General features: G+C 43.0%; 1 protein-coding gene across 2 annotated transcripts in view; it reads right to left on the minus strand.

The window, feature by feature from the left end:
- Positions 1–12,280, minus strand: part of LOC129821046 (serine/threonine-protein kinase 32A-like) — a 76,188-nt gene that overhangs the window by 42,367 nt on the left and 21,541 nt on the right. For both annotated transcript variants that reach the window (XM_055878293.1, XM_055878284.1), the window contains exon 5: positions 2,737–2,910. In XM_055878293.1, the coding sequence (XP_055734268.1) occupies positions 2,737–2,910 (174 nt within the window). The remainder of the gene's footprint in view (positions 1–2,736; positions 2,911–12,280) is intronic.

The raw sequence follows: 12,280 nt of genomic DNA on the forward strand, positions 1-12,280 counted from the left end.
GACCCATGGAATCGATAGAACATCAATCAGAGATGCACAAAAACAATATCACATAAAAAATGGGTTAACATTTCCTTTAGGATCACTACTATCCCCGCCCTTATGGAGTGGCAGCACAAGAGATTTCAATACTTTTGGAATATTCCCTGATAACAATGTTAAATAAAAAATGTGGGTTATTGAGCCAACAATGATGGGTGCTGCACACTTGGTCGGCCGCTGTGGATTTCTTGTTGTCTATTGCTAGCAATGATTCCAGGACTTATTTTTATGTTAATAACCTAAAAGAAAATCTTGGACTATCATTTATTTGATCATTCAGCAAGTTTCCCCTATCAGCATCCAGCCCAATATCATTGTGAATAGACTTAGAATTTATTTCAAAGAGGTAGCCCGCTGAAATAAAATGGTGATTAAATGCATCAAAGATGCCATTTTTTCCCGGAACAAGGCCCGTGTCTGAATTCATTTGTTGTGACAGAAAGAAGGAAGTAGAACCCTTCAGGGATTTGACATTTTTCCAGGTTCCAATTAGCCAGGTTCCAATTACAATCCAAAAGAGCGGTTACATAATAATCCGATTCAGATTTTCTGATTTGTCTTACACAATGATTCATCAGTTGCTTAAAAGCTTGCCAGTCCAGGTCTAAACCGGTGTTCCTGGCCTTGACCCAAGTGCTGTCTCTTTTATGAATGACTTCTGATAATTCCGGAGTGTACCAGGCATTCGATCTATCTTTAACCCTTAATTTTTTGAAGGGTGCATGATTATCCACAATAGTATTGAAGACACCTGCAAAAAGGCTGACAGCTAAATCCGGTTCAGGGACAGCTGAAATACAATCAAGGTCCCTAAAATAAAGATCATGTAAAAAAAAAAAGCCTGTTCACTGAAGTTTTTAAAGTTCCTCCTTGTGATGACACAAGACTTAGATTCTTGTATTCTTACATCTCTAACATAAAGAACTGGGCAATCTTAACTAATATCTTGGGTGAAGACACCAGTATTTCTCTCTGGTATATTCGTTGAAATAAGATCAATCAGAGTTGACTGTTAAGGCTCTTTAGAGTTGGGCCGTGTAGGCTTAGTCACCAGCTGGGTTAAGTTTAGATCATTACACATGTCTTTTAGATTGTCTGAAGCCTGCATTTCCCAATCATAATTTAGGTCACCCAGGATAATAACCTCTGATTTAGTATAAGAAAACAACAAACTAGTTAACTCCTCAAGTACAGACCCCTATGAGACAGTTATGGATACATTTTTCCGCAAACAAAGGTTTAAAGATATCAAAAACTTTGAGCTACGGGAAATGGATTTCGGTAAAGAGACAGCAACATTATTTTTAATAAGAATGGACACCACCTCTACCCTGTCTATCGGTTCTGAACACATTATAACCCTCAATATTAATATCAGTCCAGAATGTCCAGAATTGTCTGCATAGCCCATATCTTTATGTAATCCAGTTTAGGAAGTTAACTCCTAATGTTCAGATGGATCAATCCAAGTCCTTTATGATTTTTAAAATCATATGGAGTCTCCAACTCAAACAAACTACGTTCAATAGGCAGTTACAGGCTCTTTCTGAAGGCTGACATTGATATAGTTGATATGGCTATAAGATTGCATTGAACTCCCCCATTTGGTCTACTCTATTAGTAATAGAGGAAAGACTCTGCAACCAATGTCAATATGAGGAACTCTCAGAGTAACCAATGATGGAACGTTATTAGGTGACTTACACAGGCTTTGGTTGCTATCGTGCATCGACCCAAGCCCTCTATGTGATTTGAAAACCGAGTGGGTATTACATTGTACATTTAAACTAATAACACTGGGTGAGCAGACCACAGTGGGCTTCTCTTTTGAGCTAACAATAGCAGATCTAAGAGTGGAGTTCAATTGAATGAGTACAATATTACAACTGACCCCTGGCAGTATAGACAACAGTACGACAATAATGCTTAGAAAGGATGGGAGGTATTACCTGAGCGGTGCTTGGACTGTCTCTGAGGAAATATCTTAACGCAGCCTTGAAATGTGATGAGAGGGTCCAGGATCCTAGATGGCTTGGGTGGAGTCCATCATCTCTTTAGAGCATCTTTGTTTACAAAAAGTGTCGTAATAGTCAATAAAAGTTATGAATGGCAGCTGTCTTTAAACCAGATATGAAGTGCTATGATCCCGCTGAACTTTTCGCAGCCGCGACCCACGACGGCACGTGGCCAGAGCCTTTCAGGGTGTTGATGAGCTCAATAAAATCCTGTTTCATTAGCTCTGATTTACCCTTTTTGATATCATTTGATCCCACATGCGCTACGACAGCAGTTACCTGTAGCAGCAGGCTACACAGAGAATCTAACAGCTGGATAGGGGAAACGTCTCGTGTTGAGCAAAAGGGAATGTAACATTGCGGATAAAGTTTGGAATAACACAATTTCATGTGTACAACATCTGAAGACCTGCATCACTACACTGAGAGCCGTTTCTGAAAGATCGTATATGGGTGTTTTTGGAGCCTTTGTTCATGTTTTTTGGGGGCCCTCATACTACACAATGAGGATGAGGAAGTGATTTGCTCTTTGGGCTGTTTCTTTAAAACGTGAAATCTCATAAAAAGTGTCTGGACCCTTCTATAACATGCCATTTACATCGAGATTTGGCTGTAAAAAAAGAACTTCTCTGTGGATGATGATGACGATGTGGATGATGAAGGTGTCTCTCCCACTCACCTGTGGATGATGCGTTTGCTGCGGAGGTAGCCCAGCGCCAGGGCGATCTCACAGACGTACAGCTTGACAGTGCTCTCTGAGAAGTGAACGTTCTGCTGGAGGTGGTAGCGCAGGTCTCCTCCAAGCAACAGATCCACTACCATGAACATGTCCTCCTCATCCTGGAACGAGTACCTACAGGAGAGGAGGAGGAGGAGGAGGAGAGGGAGAGGGAGGAGGAGGGTGTGAAAGAAGAGGTGGAGGAAGAGGAGGCGGAAGAGGAAGATGTGGAGGAGGAGGAAGAGGTGAAAGAGGAGGTGGAGGAGGAAGATGTGGAGGACGGGGTTGTGGAGATGGAGAAGGAAGAGGAGGGGGAGGGAGAAGAAAAGGAGGAAGAGAAAAGAAGAAAGAATAAGAAGATTATCAGCCTATGACGTCCCATATTTCTTACATTTCCTACAAATCCTAACAGTTTACAAGTTGTGATATTATTATATTGTATTGGGAGTCAGAAACCAAATTGCTGTAATGTGACTTTTATGTAACTTGCCTCGGGGTGGCAGGTAGCCTAGTGGTTAGAGTGTTGGACTTATAACTGAAAGGTTGAAAGATCGAATCCCCGAGCTGACAAGGTAAAAATCTGTCGCTCTGCCCCTGAACAAGACAGTTAACCCGCTGTCATAGAAAATAAGAATTTGTTTTTATTTAACTAGGCAAGTCAGTTAAAAAAATGATAAATAAATAACACAAAATAGAAGAAACCAACACACCAACATCTAGTCAAAGCAATTACCTTGGTTTGCCAATATCCAACATGTGAACAAGTTCTATTCAAATTTAGTGTGAGGCATGTAATGAAAGTGGAGGGTTAAATTATCAAGGCTAAAAGAGAGCGCTGCAATCTTCACAACTACATGATGCAAAAGCCAGCAGCATAGCCCCTTATGACACGTACGGTGCCGGTGAGCTCACACAATGACTAAGCCAAGCCAGAGATGTCGCTAGTTATTCTAGTGATGGAAACACCACTCCAACACACTGATAGAACTGTTCCATTGAAAGAAAAAGCTTTATGTCAGGTGTAGTATGACAGAGCACATCCATCCAACCATCCATTCATCCATCTATCAAGGGCTCCATCCATCTAGAAATCAAGCAGCGGAGTGCCACAGCAGGCTTGCCACATCAGACCTTGCCTGTTCCACTACTTCCCATTGATTTTACATGACGGAATTCCCACTGTGATCTGTACTTTAGCCTTTTGAATGGCTGGACAATGAGTCTATGGCACTGTAAAATAATTTGTGTGAAAAGTATTTCACTCAAGACCTTCCTTGCTTGCCTAGCCTCGAGTGAATCTCCAAGATAATCAACACAGATCAAAGGCAACTTTACACTTTCATTCTGAACATTCTGTTAGGTTCCACAGACGTTTCTTATCTAATTGTTCGAAGTTCAGCGTAGTCATTTACGTCAGCGATCCATCCATACACTATCTTGTCACCTGTCAATGGAAGTGAAAGGGTTATTAGTGCTTCCATGCCTTTACTTCCTCCGTGAATAATACCAATCATTGGCTGGCATTCAACTAAGGATGGTGGTGGGCATGCTGCAGTAGGAGGACATTATGTCAATGACTTTAGGGCCAGAGAGTGTAGGATGGAGGTGGGCATGCTGCAGTAGGAGGACATTATGTCAATGACTTCAGGGCCAGCGAGTGTAGGATGGTGGTGGGCTTTCTGCAGTAGAGGACATCAAGGCAATGACTTCAGGGCCAGAGAGTGTAGGATGGAGGGGGGCATGCTGCAGTAGGAGGACATTATGTCAATGACTTCAGGGCCAGAGAGTGTAGAATGGAGGGGGCATGCTGCAGTAGGAGGACATCATGTCAATGACTTCAGGGCCAGAGAGTGTAGGATGGAGGGGGGCTTGCCAACCCTAAGTGTAGGATGGGGGGGGGGGGGGGGGGCATGCTGCAGTAGGAGGACATTATGTCAATGACTTCAGGGCCAGAGAGTGTAGGATGGTGGGGGGCTTGCTGCAGTAGGAGGACATTATGTCAATGACTTCAGGGCCAGAGAGTGTAGGATGGAGGGGGGCTTGCTGCAGTAGGAGGACATCATGTCAATGACTTCAGGGCCAGAGAGTGTAGGATGGAGGGGGGCTTGCTGCAGTAGGAGGACATCATGTCAATGACTTCAGGGCCAGAGAGTGTAGGATGGAGGGGGGCTTGCTGCAGTAGGAGGACATAATGTCAATGACTTCAGGGCCAGAGAGTGTAGGATGGTGGGGGGCTTGCTGCAGTAGGAGGACATTATGTCAATGACTTCAGGGCCAGAGAGTGTAGGATGGAGGGGGGCTTGCTGCAGTAGGTGGACATCATGTCAATGACTTCAGGGCCAGAGAGTATAGGATGGAGGGGGGCTTGCCAACCCTAAGTGTAGGATGGAGGGAGGCATGCCAACCCTAAGTGTAGGATGGAGGGAGGCTTGCCACCCTAAGTGTAGGATGGAGGGGGGCTTGCCAACCCTAAGTGTAGGATGGAGGGGGGCTTGCTTCCTTCAGGGAAAACTCACCATTTTGTCCTCTCAGCAGCTCAGGTAGAATGGCTTGTTGGTCTATGGTCTGTCATAGTCATTGCAGAATAGAGCTTAACTGGTGTTTGGTTAGATCTCACTGTAAGTGCAACACAGTGAAAGCATAACACCGAGAGTGAACACTACCTACTGAATAGATGTCACAGACCTGCAGAGTGGCTGTCTAACATCATTCCATCAGGGGTCAATGCCTTAAGGTTCACTGCTGTAGGGTATTTCTCCTAAAAGTTTCACTGCTATAGGGTATTTCTCCTAAAAGGTTCACTGCTATAGAGTATTTCTCCTAAAAGGTTCACTGCTATAGAGTATTTCTCCTAAAAGGTTCATTGCTATAGGGTATTTCTCCTCGAAGATGCATAGATTTTAAAAAGGCTCTGTGGTGAGCCTGCGAAGCCTCAGTGTCTCGTGGGGAATGCAGGGTAGTAAATTCGGCAAAGAGTATGAGGGACATCTGCACAACAGAGCAGATTAATGGCTGCCTTTTCTGGTAAACATACAATATTTTTTAGAAACAAGTGGAGAAGAGATGGCGCCACCCACTAACCAGTGTATGATGCTCCTGAATGGCCGGGAGCATCCTGCGCCCCATAAATCACACAGACAGACAGCGAATGGATACTTAGGCCCACAGACGATGGTGTCATGATGTCACCAAAGTTTCCCAGTGTTCCGTCACGAGAAGGGCTGAAGGAGATTGAAAACCCAAAGTTAAGGAGGAGATGAACTCACTCCTGGGAGCATCTGCAGCTCTGCAGTCTTTAAAGCGGCAATCTGCGATTGCTAAAATGCATGATATATAGCCATTGATTCTTGAAGAATATAACTTAGAAATGGCTCATGAGCTTAGTTCAACTGTCACACTACATGAGAACCCTAAAAATAAGCTTGTTTTACTCCTTTGTTTGTAAACAATGTAATTGTAAACAAATCCTGTATAGCCTCAAAACATGATTAAAACTATAATTTTGATATCATGGATAGTCAGTCCTTGCACCATAGCTCTGTCTATACATTTGAGAGTGGTTACATTTCTCTAGACCATTACTCAGCTGTTCACCAAAACAGTGGTGGGGTATCCGCTTTGTTATTGCTTGAACTGTAGATGTCCCCTTTAAACGTCAAGAAATCAGTTGTGAGATGTTAAAGTACCTCTGAAGAGACAGTCTGACATGTTGGGGAGCTGGGGGATAGTTTGACAGAGCCACCGAGGGAAGTCAAAGCACCTGAGATCAAACACATGTAACTATCACATTAACATCACATACTGTACTGTATACTCTTACTGACATGACAGTCTTCTCATGGGTGACTGTAGCCAAGAGTGGACTAGTTTAAAGTGTTGGACAAAAGTCTGAGAATGCCCTTGTCCTGCTTCGATGAAAAAGAAACAAAGCCGCGTGGCAGAATAATCACATGGATGTCTTTGTTTTAATGTTTCAAATGAATCGTTGTTGTTGTTTTGGCTCTGTACTACAGCACTTCAGATTTGAAATTATACAATGACTATGAAGTTAAAGTGCAGACTGTCAGAAATTGAACTGTTTAGGAAGTACAGCACTTTTTGTACATAGTTCCCCCATTTTTAGGGGACCAAAAGTATTGGCACAAATTAAGTTATATGTGTAGTAAATGACCAAAAGTGCCCTCTTTAGACTCATGGGTGGAATGTTATTAATATGTCATCATTTCATAATTAATAAAGATAATTTAAAAAATTACGACAAAATTCTGGCGTTTCTATGTCAAACTGTTTTGTTATATTTCAGTCTTCTTTAATATACACTGCTCAAAAAAATAAAGGGAACACTTAACAACACAATGTAACTCCAAGTCAATCACACTTCTGTGAAATCAAACTGTCCACTTAGGAAGCAACACTGATTGACAATAGATTTCACATGCTGTTGTGCAAATGGAATAGACAAAAGGTGGAAATTATAGGCAATTAGTAAGACACCCCCAAAAAAGGAATGGTTCTGCAGGTGGTGACCACAGACCACTTCTCAGTTCCTATGCTTCCTGGCTGATGTTTTGGTCACTTTTGAATGCTGGCGGTGCGGTCACTCTAGTGGTAGCATGAGACGGAGTCTACAACCCACACAAGTGGCTTAGGTAGTGCAGTTCATCCAGAATGGCACATCAATGCGAGCTGTGGCAAAAAGGTTTGCTGTGTCTGTCAGCGTAGTGTCCAGAGCATGGGGGCGCTACCAGGAGACAGGCCAGTACATCAGGAGACGTGGAGGAGGCCGTAGGAGGGCAACAACCCAGCATCAGGACCGCTACCTCCGCCTTTGTGCAAGGAGGTGCACTGCCAGCGCCCTGCAAAATGACCTCCAGCAGGCCACAAATGTGCATGTGTCTGCTCAAACGGTCAGAAACAGACTCCATGAGGGTGGTATGAGGGCCCGACGTCCACAGGTGGGGGTTGTGCTTACAGCCCAAGACCGTGCAGGACGTTTGGCATTTGCCAGAGAACACCAAGATTGGCAAATTCACCACTGGCGCCCTGTGCTCTTCACAGATGAAAGCAGGTTCACACTGAGCACATGAGCACATGTGACAGATGTGACAGAGTCTGGAGACGCCGTGGAGAACGTTCTGCTGCCTGCAACATCCTCCAGCATGACCGGTTTGGCGATGGGTCAGTCATGGTGTGGGGTGGCATTTCTTTGAGGGGCCGCACAGCCCTCCATGTGCTCGCCAGAGGTAGCCTGACTGCCAATAGGTACCGAGATGAGATCCTCAGACCCCTTGTGAGACCATATGCTGACACATGCACATTTGTGGCCTGCTGGAGGTCATTTTGCAGGGCGCTGGCAGTGCACCTCCTTGCACAAAGGCGGAGGTAGCGGTCCTGCTGCTGGGTTATTGCCCTCCTACGGCCTCCTCCACGTCTCCTGATGTACTGGCCTGTCTCCTGGTAGCGCCTCCATGCTCTGGACACTACGCTGACAGACACAGCAAACCTTTTAGCCACAGCTCGCATTGATGTGCCATCCTGGATGAACTGCACTACCTGAGCCACTTGTGTGGGTTGTAGACTCCGTCTCATGCTACCACTAGAGTGAGAGCACCGCCAGCATTCAAAAGTGACCAAAACTTCAGCCAGGAAGTATAGGAACTGAGAAGTGGTCTGTGGTCACCACCTGCAGAACCATTCCTTTTTTGGGGGTGTCTTCCTAATTGCCTATAATTTCCACCTTTTGTCTATACCATTTGCATAACAGCATGTGAAATTTATTGTCAATCAGTGTTGCTTCCTAAGTGGACAGTTTGATTTCACAGAAGTGTGATTGACTTGGAGTTACATTGTGTTGTTTAAGTGTTCCCTTTATTTTTTTGAGCAGTGTATATATAAAGTGTAATATTGATATGCAAACTCAAAATTGAATACATTTCAAATCTACTGTATACTGAACAAAAACATAAACGCAACATGCGACAATTTCAACGATTTTACAGAGTTATATTTCAGGAAATCAGTCAATTAAAATCAATTCAATCTGCCCTAATCTATGGATTTCACATGACTGGGCAGGGGCACAGCCATGGGTGGGCCTGGGAGGGCATAGGCACACCCACTTGGGAAACAGGCCCCCCGTTGGCCCAGCCAGGCCCAGCCAATCAGAATGAGTTTCTGCCACAAAGGGACTTTATTACAGGCAGAAACACTCCTCAGTTTGGTCTCAGACGATCCCACATGTGAAGAAGACGGATTTGGAGGTCCTGGGCTAGCGTGGTTACACGTGGTCTGTGGTTGAGAGGCCATTTGGACGTACTGCCAAATTATCAAAAATTACATTGGAGGTGGCTTATGGTAGAGAAATTAACATTAAATTCTTTGGCAACAGCTCTGTGACAAAACTGCACATTTTAGAGAGGCCTTTTATTGTCCCCAGCACAAGGTGCACCTGTGTAATGATCATAATGTTTAATCAGCTTGCCACACTTGTCTGGTGAATGGATTATCTTGGCAAAGGAGAAACGCTCTCTAACAGGGACATAAACAGATATGTGCACAATATTTGAGATAAATAATATATTTGTGCGTATGGAAAATTAATCAGATATTTTATTTCAGCACATGAAACATGGGACCAACACTTTACATGTTGCATTTATATTTTTGTTCAGTATATATCTGACATGGTACAGGTGTCTTCTTTTTTTAAGCCCATAACCACGCGTGTGAGATACAGTATATACTTTAGTTTCAGAGTAGATTTGTTAAAGACTACCAAGAATATCGCTGTTCGAGCCTGAATTAGCCCACTGCAGTAAAAGGTTAAAGTAGTAAAAAGTTAAGAATTTGGTCCCATATTCATAGCATGCAATTATACCATCAAGCTTGTGACTTTACAAATTTGTTGGATGCATTTGCTGTTTGGTAAATAATGCATTGTGTCATTTGAGTCATTTTTATTGTAAATAAGAATATAATATGTTTCTTAACACTTCTACATGAATGTGGATGCTACCATGACTACGAATAATACTGAATAAATTGTGAATAATGATGAGAGGTTAGCGTGTCTTTGAGATATGATATTTGTGCGTCTGTAACTAATTAATTATGTGAGAAATTGAGGTGGAAACTGGAAATGCCTCTATGGGCAAATATTGATATAATAACCATCATATTGAAGTCAACTTGGAGTCATGCGATTATATGGTGTGTGGTCCTCCCACTATGATTCGGGAAAGGGTGCAGTTTATTAGGCTACAGATCAAATAAATTATGATGAACTTCACAAGGTGGTGATCTTGACGCCCCTTTCCAATAAATATCGAGGGTCTTTTTCTGGTGACATGATCATTGATGCTTGAGTGCCATTGAAAAAATAATCCATAGTAATGTCATCATGTGGCCTATCCTACCCGCACAGCCTACACGCACTGTATCTGCGAGCTGTTGGCTACTTAGCTAGAGCGAACATGCCAAGACCAGAGTAGGCACATTTTCTATTTAACGCAACAGATTTTGTGACAAAACTATCGGTAGAGTTGAAAATGCGTTGGGAACACATTTCACTTTAGAGTTTGTATTCAGTACATGAAAACGTAAGCGAAAAAGTACATTTTGCGTGCAAAAAAAAAACAACCTTGTCTGGTGAGTTAGATGTGTTTAGAAGGGCTTGCCAGTCAGATCTAAGAGAATCTAAGCATCTCAGTAGTGCTATGCTCAGCAGGGCAGTGCTCTCTATTTCTCTCTACAGAGCTCCTTCTGATGTTGGGAAAATACTTCTGGCTCAGCGGAGTCTGCCGAGGTGAGAGCGTCTGGGAGCTGTCACTAGCACTTACCCAAGGAGAGGGACATGAATTGCCTTGTTTCCTGCAGGAGAAATATCAGTTTATTTTCCTTTACATTGTGGGCACTTATGGGGGAGAAAAGTCATGTTTTTGATTTTCCTGTAATGTAGTGGCATGATCCAGCCAGCTTCCCCTCCTGGCGCCAGTCGGAATATTCATGAAGGAACGTGTTGGTTTAGCTGGAGTGGCCTGGAGTAGGAGCGATAGCAGTTCCTACAGGGAATCGATCGTGCACGAAGAGTCCGTAGCCTACTGGAGAAAGCTTAATCTAGTAGAAAATCTGATTCTTATGTTTCACTGGTGGTTTATTATTCTTGTTCCCACAGCACACTCTACTAAAGTGGGAAGTTGGTGAAATCTAACCATTATAGAATCTTATGCGGCGGTGGGGGAAATACGTTTAGAGGGTGTAATACTAATAATAATTTCTCAATATGCATACAACCGTGCTCCACACTCTCATGTTCCGAGTATAGTCTCTGACAATGTTCTTTTGAGGTGCGTTCTTGTGAGGATGAGAGTGTTGAGAATGCATAAAACATTACATTTGAGAAGCACTCCCCCTACTATATTACCTCACGCTTCACCTCCCATTCACTGAACTTTCTTCCAGCCAGGACAATGGCAACAATAGACGAAACAAAATATACACAAAGCAAACGTTTTATATAATTATTATCAGCTAGGTATGTGAATCGTAATAATCTAGCTAGTCAGCTAATTAAACAGGCAAAAATGGCCTAATAGGAATGTTATGCAAGGTACAGTAGATGTACAATTTTCATGGGTAACTACCAATCTTTCGTGGGTAGCTAGTTAGCCCTATTGACCTATGGATTTACCCATTCACTGAACCTTCTTCCAGCCAGGACAATTGCAACAATAGATGAAACAAGATATACACAAAGCAACTGTTTAACTTCATAACTATCATCTAGCTATATGTGAATCGTAATAATGTAGCTAACCCGACAGTTTAACAGGCAAAGTGAACTAAAACGAATTGTATGCAAGATCGATGTCAATTATTCGTGGCTGTCTGGCTAGCTAACCGTAATAACTAGTCAGTTAGCCCTATTGACATAGTATGGGCTTGCAATCTAGGGTACGTAGGTAGGTAAACATGCCAAAACAAACACAGCATGTATTTATTAACGTATCAAGATAAAATATTTTAGTCAGGCAACATATGAGATGTATAGGCAACATTTAATTCCCGAAGTCGGAGTGTATTTTCTCTCGCTTCAGCTCAAATAATAGCAGCCATTGATTTCAAGAACTTTTGCATTGCTCTTAATTGGTTGCGTCATATTTCTCTGCATACTTTCCATTGAAGCTTGCATCAATGCATGCTTCAAAATATTTACAAATGGAGTACGCATTCGAGAAGTGCCCTCCGTGCTCCGTTTTGCATACTTGGATTTGGACTCAGACGCTGACCCTCCTGTGCTCCAATATGTGTGCCCAGAGCACGGTAGTATGCATTAACCCTGGGCAACATGGGCCTGGGATGCCCACAGGGATATTGATATCCACAGTACTCTACCAATTACACATTGTTCAATTCAATACAATTGCATTCCCCAAAAATGATGATTTTTTTAAAAACAGAAATGCACTGCAATTTAAGCTTTAAACTTTCTCTCTGCCTCATGGCA

This window comes from Salvelinus fontinalis, chromosome 2, assembly GCF_029448725.1.
Source record: "Salvelinus fontinalis isolate EN_2023a chromosome 2, ASM2944872v1, whole genome shotgun sequence".
Lineage (NCBI taxonomy): Eukaryota > Metazoa > Chordata > Actinopteri > Salmoniformes > Salmonidae > Salvelinus > Salvelinus fontinalis.